Raw genomic sequence first — 15,319 nt, forward strand, 5'->3', positions numbered from 1 at the left:
CAATGCTCAGGCGGGTCGTACAGGTACAAAGCGAATCGTTGCTGAGCGATGGATTTAACGAAAAATCAATTCGCAACGGCGGTCGCAAGGTGATTGACAGGAAGAGGGCGTTTGTGGGTGGCAACTGACCGTTTTCTGGGTGTGTTTGGGAAAACGCAGGCGTGTCCCGGCATTTGCAGGGCGGGTGTCTGACGTCAATTCCGGCTCCAAAAAGACAGAAATGATCGCAGTGGCCGAGTAAGTCCAGAGCTTCTTAGAAACTGCACAAAATGTTTTTGCAACGCTCCCTCGCACAAGCGATCGCACACTTACACAGCGAATATACACTCCCCTATAGGTGGCGACTATCTGATCGCTGCGCTGCAAAAAATAGCGAGCGATCAACTCGGAATAAGGGCCTTAGACACTACAAAAGTGTTACAGGGGAGCGAGAGGGTGACAATGCTGCTGGGCTGTTATCATACCGGAGGTATGCATCCAGGATCCCGGCAGCCGTAATACCGACGCCAGAATCCCGCCAGCCGCCAGAATACCGATGCCGGCATCCCGAGGAGATCAGGATCCCGACTACGATATCTTGACAGTCGGGATCCTGAAGGCACTGCCGCCACAGGAGGGGGGTAGGTTTAGGCACACCCAGGGGGAGGTTAGGGTATGGGGTGGGGAGGTTAGGGTTAGGCTGTGGGTATGGAGGGTTAGGTTTAGGAACTGCTGGGTGGAGGTTAGGGTTAGGCTGTGGGTAAGGGGGGTTAGGTTTAGGCACTGCTGAGGAGAGGTTAGGGATAGGCTGTGGGTAAGGGGGGTTAGGTTTAGGCACTGCTGGGGGGAGGTTAGGGTTAGGCTGTGGGTAAGGGGGTTAGGTTTAGGCACTGCTGGGGGGAGGTTAGGGTTAGGCTGTGGGTAAGTTTGGGCCATGCTGGGGGTAGGTTAGGTTTAGGCTGTGGGTAATGGGGTTAGGTTTAGGCACTGCTGGGGGTAGGTTAGGGTTAGGCTGTGAGTGGGAGGGTTAGGTATCGGCAGTGCTGCGATTTAGGATGCCGGTGTGTTTTCTCATTTCTAGCCTTATATGATGTAGCCCGGGCTCAGATCACTTGTATAAATGCTTTTGATGGAAGCAGACGTTTTAGGCAGCTTGACAGGATGATCCCAGAAGTAGCGGGTGCACCACAGGTAGCAGCAGTGCCTGCACATTAGATTCATGTTATATTCTCATAGATCCATAGCTTGGTCTAGTTGTGAAAGGCGCTGGGAATATCAGGGAAATTTACTGTAGTGGATGCCTGAAACAACCACTGAGGTCGGGCTACAAGCCCATGACACTCCCAGAAGACACACAAGGCATGCAAGGAAAGCCACTACCCAAGTTCAGCCACCCGCTCCTAGGCTACTTACCTACCCCATAGCACTTACGCTGTCACCGGCGCTCACCTCCCGCCCGCAGCACAGCGTAGAGCAGCCGTAGAGCCGTCTTCACTCTCTGCCCGGCCCCCATGTGAATCCGCGGCTGCATGTGATCAGTAGGGGGAGGCACCACCAGAGGACTGGTAGTGGTAAGGCTCCACCTCCTTTTTACAGGCAGGAAGTGCAGTCAATTGAGAGCCAGGAATTGGCTGCAGCGGAGCGCGTGCTCGAGCACCCAAGCGTTTTTTAAAAGTGAGTCCCCGTCCTCTGATCTGGGAAAAATATGCGCTATAGTGCGTATTTGCGTACACTGTGTGTGTGTATGTATATGCGTGTGTGTGTGTATGTGTTTTTGTATATATATATATATATATATATATATAGCAACAATGTGGGTCATTCCGAGTTGTTCGCTGCGCAGCGATCAGGCAAAAAATCGGCACTTCTGGGCATGACCGTTTTCGGGGAGTGTTCAAAAAAACGCAGGCGTGCCAGGAAAAGTGCAGGTGTAGCTGGCCGAACGCAGGGCGTGTTTGTGACATCAAAACAGGAACTGAACAGTCTGAAGTGATCGCAAGCTAAGACTGCACAAAAAAATATTGTAGCCGCGCTGCGTTCCTTTCGAACGCACTTCTGCTAAGCTAACATAAACTCCCAGAGAGCGGCGGCTTAGCGTTTGCACGGCTGCTAAAAACAGCTAGCGAATGAACAACTCGGAATGAGGGCCAATGTGTTTAGTGTATTTGAATTGTATTTAAGGTGGAATGCACTTGGTTGTGTGTCCCAGGAGGGGGGAATCCATTACTGTGTAGGCCAGGCATGTCCAAACTGCTGCCCTCCAGCTGTTGAGAAACTACACATCCCAGCATGCCCTGACACAGCTTTAGCATTCTCTGACAGCAAAACTGTCAGGGCATGCTGGGATATGTAGTTTCACAACAGCTGGAGGGCCGCAATTTGGACATGCCTGATGTAGGCTGGTGGATTCCCCCAGTACTTTCCCCCAAAATGGAATGCCTTCCTCTCTAGCCTCCCACATGGAAGTATCATGGGGAGAGAGAGGAGCAGCTCAACTTTAAAACAAGCCGAGTGGTTTTCTGGAGCTCCTTAGGGATCACCTTTGGTGGGCAGGAAAACCTGACCTGGGATCTTGGCTGCCCATCTCCGGAGCCCAATTTTAGGCTGGAGATGGTGAGCTGGGTACCTAGGCAGATTCCTGGAAGTAGTTTTGATGGGAAAACCTTCCCCCAGCCTAGACTGAGCGTCACCAGGGTGGATACCAACCCTCCAGGATGGGATGGTCAAAGGAGAGCGACTACTCCCCACCGTCCGTAGAGGACAATGATAGCTGTGCATGTGGCCAAGGCATGCACATCACATGGGTAAACGATGATTGGTTGAGAACAGCACGGTGGACTTACCCCCTGTGGTATGTGTATTGGAGTAAGATAAAAAGAGGAGGCCTGTGAGCCTCCAGAGGTATTATACCATTTTCACTCTGCGGTAAACATCTTGCTGTATTGCTGTTGCCACTAGCAATAGAGAAACAGACTTTTTTAAGACTGGGTGAATAAACATCTGCCTCAAGATGACCGCTTCATGTTGTGATCTGCAGAGCTATGCCAAACATCGTTCCATTTTCCGGCTGTCCAGGGTGCACTCAGCGTCTCCAAGCATCGCCTCCCACCAGCTACCGTGTGGAGGCCTAGTCCAGCGACTAGTGGTTAGACAGCGTGTTGACGCAGACAGAGCAGTACCATGGTTCCAGACTCCATAGCGACAAGGAGTCTGGTGGTGGCAGTGTAGTACCCGCCCACTACGCAGTGGGTGGAGTCAGTAATAGGCGGTTACTGATGGTAATTGGGAATCCCCTAATTGACCAGATCCCGTGTGACCTAAACATCCATTCTGTGACTGGGGCGGGACGCAAGGCAGGGTGAGGGCTTTTGTACAGAACCATCCAGTCACAGAAATTCCTGGCATAGCGGTGGGATAATCTTAGGTGGCTTTTCGGTCACCTGATTGGAGAAGCCGAGTTAGGAGAGGAGCAACTGCAGTGCAGGAGAACGCACAAGATGGCGGTCTTCAGTGGAATGTCTAAGGATGATCTGGAGATCGTGTATCAGGAGAAGGGTGTGGATATCCCTTTCAACACGTCCAGAAGCGTCATGAGGGCGGCAGTCGTGAGCTTGGAGGAGTCCCGCCGGGCGGAGGTAGAGAGTGCTAAGGGCATTGGCATTGAAGAGGGCAGCCTACCAGTGGACCTTTGTACAGAACCGGTGAGACCCACAAGCCCCACCCTCTCTATTAGCAGCAGCCATGTTTCATACCTAGCAGGGCCGGAGGTCCAACGTCCCAGGTGGGGCCACACGGATACCTTAGCAGATCGGCTAGTGGAATTCGGAGAAAGGGAAACGGAGCAAGAGTGCTTGATCATCACCTCACTTTCCAATATCACTGCCGGGCTCCGGTGACTTTGCGCAGCCCATTCTGCCCCCAGCAGTAGCGGAAGAGCCAGTGCTCCCACCTAAGGTAAAAGTGCCTCCAAGTCAGGTATTCGGAGCGTGCAGGAAAGACTGGGCACACTTAGCTCCAGAATACAGCCCGTGGCTTCAGCTGCGTCACTAGGCTGCAGCCGTGAACGGTGCACGGAATGAGCGGCTTTAGGGCAGGAGAAGTGGGGGACTTAATAGATTGGGTCTTGGTTCCAGTGGTGGCTGACAGCTATCAGGTAGGGTAGATAAGAAGCCATGTAGTAATGAAAGCTCCAGAAAGCATGTCTGGATGGACTCAGGCCCTTCTTATTTATTATTTTATATACTAACAGGGGTGACAGGTGTGGTACAGCCCTGCAAAGGCAGATCCAATCTCTTTCTCATAAGACTCTGCTGTCTTCCCTGCACTCTCACTCAGATGTTCACTGCTGCCAGTAGCACACGTATGAGAAGCGGAAGTATGGCGGCAGCTGTATAGATCCTGATATGTAGTTCTCTATATCGTACTTACCGTACACACATCATCCTTATTACTAGTGAGAGAATAGAGGTAAGACACTGATGATGGGGGTGTAAAAGTGGATTATAACCTAGCAGATGATGATGATTGCAGGGTATTATATGGTGTATTGCATGTAAAGTACCTTGTTCCACACCTACTCTGCTGTAGCAATATACCTTATATAAGGGTGAGTAACACATGTACAGGCTTACCAGCGTATGAGCACACACATAAAGGAATGCTACCTTACCAATGCTTCCAGGAGTAACGTTAGGAGACATTTCTCTGATCCATCAGCTCATTTGACTGATGATATTGTTCATCTAGAATCTCCAATTCATACGATATGTTCCCCATCCATTGTTTTACATTGGTGCTGACATAGGACTTGGCGAGTGACTACATCTCCATTTATACTTCATGGTTAGTTACCAGTACAAGAGAGAGATATATCTAAGTCTTATTATAATATTGCATTTGTTATTGTGTGTTCTCATTTTTGTATTTCCATAATGTATTTTATTTCCAGCAGGTGGACACACAAGCAGGAATATCTCAGAAGGACATCTAATGTTATCCCCGGATTGTGACATAAAAGATAATGACAGTAGACAGAATTCTCCAGGAGATAATCCCATTACCCCAATTATACATCCAGCTCTATCAGCTGGTCCACCTGATCCTGGGAAATGTTCTCCTGATCACTCTGATATTGGTGCATCTGTTACAGCTCTGAGAGTAGATACAGTGTTTCCCTGTTCTATAGATGCCAAATGTTTTACACAGAACACAAAGCCTATTACCCATCAGCCAGCTAAAGCAGCTGAGATGCCATTTCCATGCTCTGAGTGTGGGAAATGTTTTACATACAAATCAGCTGTTGTTATACATCAGAGAAGACACACAGGTGAGAGGCCATTTTCTTGCTCTGTGTGCGGGAAATGTTTTACCCGGAACTCACAACTTGTTACACATCAGCGAAGTCACACAGGTGAGAATCCATTTCCATGTTCTGAGTGCGGGAACTGTTTTACATACAAATCACTTCTAATACATAAGAGAATACATACAAGTGAGAAACCATATTCCTGTTCTGAGTGTTGGAAATGTTTTACATACAAATCAACTCTTGATGCACATAAGAGAAGTCACACAGGTACATCACCATTTCCATGTTCTAAGTGTGGGAAACATTTTGCACAGAAATCACAACTTGCTAGACATCAGAGAAGTCACACAGGTGAGAGGCCATTTCCATGTTCTGACTGTGGAAAATGTTTTATCTGGAAATCACAACTTGTTAGACATCAGCTAAGTCACACAGGTGAGAAGCCATTTCCATGTTCTGAGTGTGGGAAATGTTTTGCCCGGAAATCACAACTTGTTAGACATCAGCTAAGTCACACAGGTGAGAGGCCATTTTCTTGCTCTGAGTGTGGGAAATGTTTTACACAGAAATCATATCTTGTTATACATCACAGAAGTCACACAGGTGAGAAGCCATTTCCATGTTCTGAGTGTGGGAAATGTTTTGCAGACAAAATAGAGCTTGTTAGACATCAGAGAAGTCACACAGGTGAGAAGCCATTTTCTTGCTCTGAGTGTGAGAAATGTTTTTCACGGAAATCACAACTTGTTAGACATCAACTAAGTCACACAGGTGAGAGGCCATTTCCATGTTCTGAGTGTGGGAAATGTTTTGACCGGAAATCAGATCTTGTTAAACATCAGAGAAGTCACACAGGTGAGAAGCCATTTTCTTGCTCTGAGTGTGGGAAATGTTTTACACAGAAATCACATCTTGTTATACATCAGAGAAGTCACACAGGTGAGAAGCCATTTCCATGTTCTGAGTGTGGGAAATGTTTTGCAGACAAACCAGATCTTGTTAGACATCAGAGAAGTCACACAGGTGAGAAGCCATTTTCTTGCTCTGAGTGTGGGAAATGTTTTGCCCGGAAATCACAACTTGTTAGACATCAGCTAAGTCACACAGGTGAGAAACCATTTCTATGTTCTGAGTGTGGGAAATGTTTTGCACACAAATCAGATCTTGTTATACATCACAGAAGTCACACAGGTGAGAAGCCATTTCCATGTTCTGAGTGTGGGAAATGTTTTAGACAGAAATCACATCTTGTTACACACCAGAGAAGTCACATAGGTGAGAAGCCATTTTAATCTTCTGGAGTATACTTATTATTGCCATGCGTTGTTCTTCAAGGTTCTTATCCTATGTCCTGTGCTTTTTGCAATATACATGCTACCACTGGGTGAAATAATCAGATGTCATGCCCTCATCTACCACTGCTATGCAGATGACCTGTCTTGTTCTGGGTACTGAGAACCCAGTACCAATCCTAAATGTCTAGCTGAGCTCCAGGTGTGGGTGATGCCAGTTGGCTGTGACTCAATCCTGGTAAAACATGTCCTTATGATAGAAGCTCACCAACAAAGGGCAGGGCTACAGCTCAACTTTGTTACCAACCAGACTTACGCGTGGGGGTTCAGGTTTACAAAATGCTGATCCTGTGCAGAATCTTGGTGTCCTGGATGGTGGAGTGACACTTAGACATCAGGTATCAGCCACAATCAGATCCTCATCTGAGGAACATAGCCAGACTCCTGCACTTATTTCCCTCAGAAGATCTACCTACAGTCATACATGTACTTGTATCATCACACATAGACTACTGCAATGTCCTCTACCTGGGTCTCCCAGCAATAGAATTGCACCGGTTGTAGCTTGTACAGAATGCAGCAGCCAGGCTGTTACCTAACCAGCCCGTTCCTGCCACATAACACCCATTTTCTCTGCTCCCTTCACCGGCTGCCTGTAAGATGGTGACTCTGGGCCTAATTCAGGTTGGACTACAGTGTGTGATCCAAACGGAATTATTGAGAAAAAGTTGCGGACGTATGCGCAGCGCCCGTCCTGCGTATGCACCTGCATTCTCTACAGGGGGCTGTAGGAAATGTGATTGCTTCTTATTAATCAGGCAGAGGCGGTCATGGGGTGGGGGGTAAAGCTCAGTTTCCAGTGAGAAGATGGAGCGTTACAAGTGCGGTGTTGCGAGAAAGGGAGATGGATAGACGGGTGTGATCACTGTGGCTGCATGACATCACACGCAGCCATCGCAATCTAGAAGAACGCGGTGGGGATCCTGTAGGCACAGCTAAGCTGGCAGGATGCTTCACTAGTTTCTAAGATGAAGCAGAAATTGTGGAGCGATCGCAATTTCTGCTTCATCAAGGGGGGAGGCGCCAGTCAGCATGTTAGGCGGCCTCGCCCTGCGATGGGCGGCCCCCAGCACGCTAGAAAAAGGATTGCTAATTAGCAACATCTGCTATCCTTACTGACTTACTGTAGGCCCCTATTACATAATCTTACTGACTCTCCCAGCCCTACATGACCAGGGTCCATGTACCAGAAGCAGCTTCTGCCTCCTTACTGACTTACTGTAGGCCCCTATTACATAATCTTACTGACTCTCCCAGCCCTACATGACCAGGGTCCATGTACCAGAAGCAGCTTCTGCCTCCTTACTGACTTACTGTAGGCCCCTATTACACAATCTTACTGACTCTCCCAGCCCTACATGATCAGGGTCCATGGTACCAGAAGCAGCTTCTGCCTCCTTACTGACTTACTGTAGGCCCCTATTACACAATCTTACTGACTCTCACAGCCCTACATGACCAGGGTCCATGTACCAGAAGCAGCTTCTGCCTCCTTACTGACTTACTGTAGGCCCCTATTACATAATCTTACTGACTCTCCCAGCCCTACATGACCAGGGTCCATGTACCAGAAGCAGCATCTGCCTCCTTACTGACTTACTGTAGGCCCCTATTACATAATCTTACTGACTCTCCCAGCCCTACATGACCAGGGTCCATGTACCAGAAGCAGCTTCTGCCTCCTTACTGACTTACTGTAGGCCCCTATTACATAATCTTACTGACTCTCCCAGCCCTACATGACCTGGGTCCATGTACCAGAAGCAGCTTCTGCCTCCGTACTGACTTACTGTAGGCCCCTATTACATAATGTTACTGACTCTCCCAGCCCTACATGACCAGGGTCCATGTACCAGAAGCAGCTTCTGCCTCCTTACTGACTTACTGTAGGCACCTATTACATAATCTTACTGACTCTCCCAGTCCTAGATGACCTGGGTCCATGTACCAGAAGCAGCTTCTGCCTCCTTACTGACTTACTGTAGGCCCCTATTACATAATCTTATTGACTCCCAGCCCTACATGACCTGGGTCCATGTACCAGAAGCAGCTTCTGCCTCCGTACTGACTTACTGTAGGCCCCTATTACATAATGTTACTGACTCTCCCAGCCCTACATGACCAGGGTCCATGTACCAGAAGCAGCTTCTGCCTCCTTACTGACTTACTGTAGGCACCTATTACATAATCTTACTGACTCTCCCAGCCCTACATGACCAGAGTCCATGTACCAGAAGCAGCTTCTGCCTCCTTACTGACTTACTGTAGGCCCCTATTACATAATCTTACTGACTCCCAGCCCTACATGTCCAGGGTCCATGTACCAGAAGCAGCATCTGCCTCCTTACTGACTTACTGTAGGCATCCTATTACATAATCTTACTGACTCTCCCAGCCCTACATGACCAGGGTCCATGTACCAGAAGCAGCTTCTGCCTCCTTCCTGACTTACTGTAGTCACCTATTACATAATGTTACTGACTCTCCCAGCCCTACATGACCAGGGTCCATGTACCAGAAGCAGCTTCTGCCTCCTTACTGACTTACTGTAGGCACCTATTACATAATCTTACTGACTCTCCCAGCCCTACATGACCAGGGTCCATGTACCAGAAGCAGCTTCTGCCTTCTTACTGACTTACTGTAGGCACCCTATTACATAATCTTACTGACTCTCCCAGCCCTACATGACCAGGGTCCATGTACCAGAAGCAGCTTCTGCCTCCTTACTGACTTACTGTAGGCCCCTATTAAATAATCTTATTGACTCTCCCAGCCCTACATGACCAGGGTCCATGTACCAGAAGCAGCTTCTGCCTCCGTACTGATTTACTGTAGGCCCCTATTACATAATGTTTCTGACTCTCCCAGCCCTACATGACCAGGGTCAATGTACCAGAAGCAGCTTCTGCTTCCTTACTGTCCTGGTTACTTCCATCTGTTGATGAACGACTGTTAGTACCATAAATCCCCAACTAGTGCTTGGATGTCAGGGAGACAGGTGGGTGGTAGTGGGGAGAGTCAGGGCGGTGGCAATAGTGAGGAAGAGATGGTGGGTGGCAGTAGTGGAATGCGACTGGGTGGGTGGCAGTAGTGGAAGGAGATGGTGGGTGGAAGCAGGGGGGGGCAGGTTGTTGAAGGAGACGGGATGGGTGGCAGTAGTGGGGGGGGTGACAGCACGGTGGCAGTAGTGGGAGGAGACAGAGTGTGTGACAGTAGTGGGGGGAGACAGGCCGAGTGGCAGTAGTGGGAGACAGGGTGGGTGGCAGCAGTGGGGGGGAGACAAGGCAGGTGACAGTAGTGGGGGGAGACAGGGTGTGTGGCAACAATGGAGGGAGATGGGGCAGGTGGCAGTAGGGGAGGAAGACTGGGCAGGTGGTAGTAGTGGAGGGAGACAGGGTGAGTGGCAGTAGGGGGGGAGATGGTGGTGGCAGTAGTGCTTGGAGACGGGGCGGGTGGCAGTTGTGTGGGGAGACAGGGCAGTGGGGGAAGACAGGGCAGATGGCAGTAGTGGGGGGAGACAGGGCGGGTGGCAGTAGTGGGGGGAGACAGGGCGGGTGGCAGTAGTGGGGGAGACAGGACAGATGGCAGTAGTGGGGGGAGACAGGGCGGGTGGCAGTAGTGGGCTGAGACAGGGCAGGTGGCAGTAGTGGGGGGAGACAGGGCGTTGGCCGTAGTGGGGGAAGACAGGACGTTGGCCGTAGTTAGGGAAGACAGGGCAGATGGCAGTAGTGGGGGGAGACATTGTGGGTGACAGTAGTGGGGGGAGACAGGGTGGATGGCCACAGTGCAGTACCAGGGGCTGCTGGAGACAGTAAAGAGGTGTATGGGTCCCGCACAGAACCAGTTGATAATTAGACCTAATTATGATTATGCTTCCTTATTTCTAATTAATCCCTTGTATGTGTTACTGTTATTTGCTGTGTCAGCCTTTATGTGTGTTCTGTGTAATAATCCTGAAAGTAGTGCTGCTGCCGATCTCATATCATTTGTAGTAACTTGGAAAAGATGAGATATGAGGTGCACTCTGGAAGCTTATAGGGGGTTAATCAGAGATGAACGCAGATGTGACATCACGCAGCCTCTGGAAAATGGTCCCGGCCCGCCCGCTTTCGCCCCTCAGGGATGCCGCCACAATGTGTGTGTCCACGCGGCCGCTGCGCATGTGCATTTTGCCACCACCAGCAAACTGCTGAGTGAAGTATTTTTTAAGTTTCAAATATAGATAGACAAAAATATGTGAATTAAAGATATGAAATAAAGTAGTTTAAAAGCAAAAGATTTCCGGTGTGATTTTGGCTGTGTCCCATCTTGACAAATCATTTGAATAGTGGGATGATATTACGGGAGGGAAGGGGGGGTCTCTTTCTGTGTAAAGAAATAGTTTTATTTGTTAGTTTTAAATAAATGATGTCTGTTCAAATGTTGTTTTTTTACTTGTAGGGGAATTAGAGTTGTTGTATTTGGAAAAATAAACTTACCTGACCCTTGCCTGGAAACGTCCATGTATGAAGGTATGGGAGATACCTGCTGCAGTCCCTTCTACTTACATTTGGGAGGTCCGGTTGTTTTGAGGGAATTAGTAGCAAATATTAAATAATACATTGGCTCCATAACGTCTCGCTGACCCTCTGATTTTTACAAACATGTTACACAAAATTACTTTTGCATTATCAACCATTAATTAAACAAGAAAAACATTTTTTTTTTTACAAAAAACTATATATTAAAAAATATAAGAAAATGTCCAATTCTGGTCTAGACTCATTGACTCTATCACGAGAACAAGAGCCTTTTCAGCAGATAAAGTGCAGATTTCTGAACAGTGCTTTTAGAAGGAACTTAAGTGCATAGATCACAATGATCAGAAGTCCAGGACAATGAGGTCAAGAAACCAACACCGTGGTACTAATGACATATTTACATATTCATCACAGATAACGAAATACATACCAACACGTTCAACAAACCAGTGGACGTCAATAGCTTCATACTAAACTCCAGCTACCACCACCCAAACTGGTTGAACAGTGTCCCAGTAGGCCAATTCAAAAGACTCAGGAGGAACTGCTCCAGAGTCAGCGATTTGAGACACAAGCACAAGAACTAAGTTTAAAATTTAGAGAGAAACAGTACGATACAGAAAAGGTACAGACAGCATATACCATGGGTAAGGGAAATGATAGACCTCCCCCCTACAATACAAAAAGAGACCAGAACAGAAAACAGACAAAGAGATCCCTTTCATAACACAATACACAAAACAAGCAAATCAGATTAAAAAGATCATAAACAAACATTGGCCAATACTTCAAGATATAACACTAGCAGGTATCATACCTCCAAAACCAAAAGTAGTGTTCCTGAAAGCACCAGACATTAAGAAGAAGCCGGTACACAGCCACGTACCACCAAAACACAAACTACTAAAGATGGAACACATAAAAAGGGGCTTCTACCACTATGTGACCTGCATGGGCTGCAAGACAACAAAAGCTAGAAGCACCACACCTACCCAAACAGTAATGTCTGTTTCACATTCCACAAAATGTAACACACAGGACAACTTACCATGCCACAGCAAGGGCATCATATATATGTTAGAGTGTCCTGCCCGCAACAATACATAGGAAGGACTATACGACCACTCAAAATGAGAATAAATGAACACATACGGAATATAAAAAAAGGTTCAGAAGAACATCCACTTTCCTTACATTACAAAAAACATCATGAATCAGATCCCACACTACTCAAGTTCACAGGGCTGAAGGAGGTTAAGAAAAACTGGAGAGAAGGTGACTACATACACACCATCAACAGGGAGGAACTGCGTATGATAATCCACATGGGGACCCGAACACCCAAAGGCCTCAACCAGGACAATGAAGTACGATCCATAATTTATATATAAAGATAATATATTTACATCCTGGGATCAAACACTCTCTCTAAGCCCACTAGTATCCAAGTAACTATATATATATAACACCCAGGTAACACCTTTCTGATAGGAATAATACATTTATACAGAATACAGGCACAAGATGAGACTATTTTATTCCATTCACACTTATTGGAGGCACATAATATAGTCTTCTGTTACATAGTCACATGCAAGGTTCAACCCAGACTGCAAGAACAACGAGAATTTGTGTAACATGTGACATCTAGTAGCAAACAGTTTAAGTAATTTACTTTTATCAAGAAATCTGCAACACTAAACAGTAACTGAACAACCAATCCATGGTTGAACCATTGATTGACATCTAGAATAACCAATCACAATCCAAGTATGAATAACCAATCCACAGAAAAACCATTGCTTGACATCTAGAAAAACCAATCACAATCCAAGTATGACTACCCAATCCACAGAAGAACCATTGATTGACATCTAGAATAACCAATCACAATCCAAGTATGAATAACCAATCCACAGAAGAACTATTGACTGACATCTAGAAAAACCAATTACAATCTTAAGTATGAATTGCTGTACCAACAATAAATGCTCCCACCCACAAGATGGCTACTTAACCTCACTTATGCCAGAGAACAGTGAATCACACAGAGGAAGGCCAGCAAGCTGAAACCCGTTGGAGATACAGACACAAAGTCACCCAGAAGAATGGATATTAAGGACACTGATACCCCTAAGAAGCCCCGGTGCCTGGTGTATAAAAACAGAACCAGCACAGTAAGGAACATCGCAAGTGGAAAGGACGGGTGGATGGTGCACAAAGGAGAACAAAAGGTGAAACTCTGCATTGGTGGGGGGGGTGGGGCCCAGCAAAAGGTTTTGCAGAGCCCAAGCCAGCTCATTCACTCCCCAGGCAACAATGAGCCAGGTGCAGGACACAAGCTCCTGGGGAAGTCTGAAACAAGACCAACCGAGGACACAGGCATGGCAGCCAGAGCAGAGTCAGCCCGGAGACTCTGTTTTCATCCTGAACAATGTCCGAGTCCCACCATCTGAGACGAACGGCCGCAATGGTAGCACTCAAGATTACACAGACTTGTAGCCACTGTAGAGATACGGGTCTCCGGTCTCTACAACCGATAGTGATCATTGGATATCTCATTCATCTCCGTATTAGATGCTGAGTGCACGGAACTTTCACATGAACTGAATGATTTTGCACCACAGTACTTTATATAATTTATTCATGTAATATTGATTTCTGCATTAATACACTGTATATGTATGCATACTCCATTTCATATCATCATAAGTAAAGGTTCCAGAACCGGTTCAGGATATTGCATTTCATTGGCAGATGTCAATCATTACACAACAAATGGTTTAACAAGCCAGACTACAGGCATCAGACACCGAGGGGCGATAACGCAGGGAGGATAATAAACCAACCTTACCCCAAGTGTTATCTCACGCACCTCAACAAGAGAGTGCATGAGGAAGCATCAAGAACAAGACGCTTGTAGATCTTTTGATCCTCCTTCATCACTTGCATTTCCACCACAATGTAATTGCCAAATGATTGCTCCAAGTCCCGAGGCCTATTAAGAACCTCCTCGGCAAGAGTAAAAAACTGTTGTGAGCTGGGCGGGGCAGAAGTGGGTTTCCGGATGACCTCTGCTGTTTGGTGGGGTCATGGCTGTGGGGTTGGGTCATCCACTTCAGTTGCCTCGTGCATGGAAGGCTTTACTTCCAGCTCCGGTGTAATATCCTTGTTAGGTTCCTGGTGCTCAGAACAGGGGAGATGTTGCGTAGTGAGTCCTGAGCACCAGAATGTGATGCTGAGACTAGGTGTGAAGTGGGAATGGCACGGGAATAGCCCCTGGCACCCTATCTCCGTTGTCTCGCCCGTGCTGTCAGCACACTCTTGCGAGACTATGGTTGCTTGAGCCCATGGCAGCCGCGTTTGAAGGGCGGATTACATCTGCCCAACTTCGATGCCCCCTCAGGTCTTAATGAGAGACAAAGAGTGTACCGAGACAGGGTGATAACAAGGGGCCCTCTAACTAAACAAGGCCAGGGGCTACTAACAAACCTAAACCAAAGTATGTGCGGCTTGCCGCCAAAGGAAAAGGACAACAAAGAAAATGCTGACCACACGCCGACACAATACTTTTGTGTACCGGCAGTGACAGCATAAGCAGAATCCTCTGCAAAACACCAGTGGCTGAAATAACGGAATACAGCGGCCAAGGCTGACGGACGTGGCAGAGCCGCTACTCACGGAACCGGTACAAATACTGGCAAACGGACAGGAACCCCCAATGCTGCCGACACAGACTCTCAGAACTGGAGGACTGGTAGAATCCCAAACGACAGACCGGTGAACACCAGAAACTTGACCAGGGACAGACAAAGCCACAGGACTTCTGAACAGGACACGGGATCAGACACAGGAATCGACATGGGAACTGACATAGGAATCGACACCGGAAGCAGCTAGTCAGACACTGCTATACAGGAGCTAGGAACTGGCAGGAACAAGCTCAGAACACAGGCCCTCTGGGAGACTGGAACCAAGAAATCTAGAAATATCACCAGCCTCTGTGAATTGCACTCAGCCAGCATATAACAGAGAGGCCTAATTAATTATCTAGTGCAGCTGCCCTGTTGCATGATTCCAAACTGACAAGATGCAATTAGCAGCCAGGTGAGGCTGAACACAAGGGAACATGCTGCAATTACACAGACTCACCAGTG

At 47.6% G+C, this 15,319-nt stretch overlaps 1 protein-coding gene across 1 annotated transcript in view; it reads left to right on the forward strand.

The window, feature by feature from the left end:
- Nucleotides 1-15,319, forward strand: part of LOC134984257 (zinc finger protein 208-like) — a 276,214-nt gene that overhangs the window by 40,681 nt on the left and 220,214 nt on the right. Inside the window, exon 6 of the mRNA XM_063949878.1 lies at nt 4,928-6,576. Coding sequence (XP_063805948.1) covers nt 4,928-6,576 — 1,649 coding nt within the window. The remainder of the gene's footprint in view (nt 1-4,927; nt 6,577-15,319) is intronic.

This window comes from Pseudophryne corroboree (assembly GCF_028390025.1).
Source record: "Pseudophryne corroboree isolate aPseCor3 chromosome 3 unlocalized genomic scaffold, aPseCor3.hap2 SUPER_3_unloc_45, whole genome shotgun sequence".
In the NCBI taxonomy this organism is placed as follows: Eukaryota; Metazoa; Chordata; class Amphibia; order Anura; family Myobatrachidae; genus Pseudophryne; species Pseudophryne corroboree.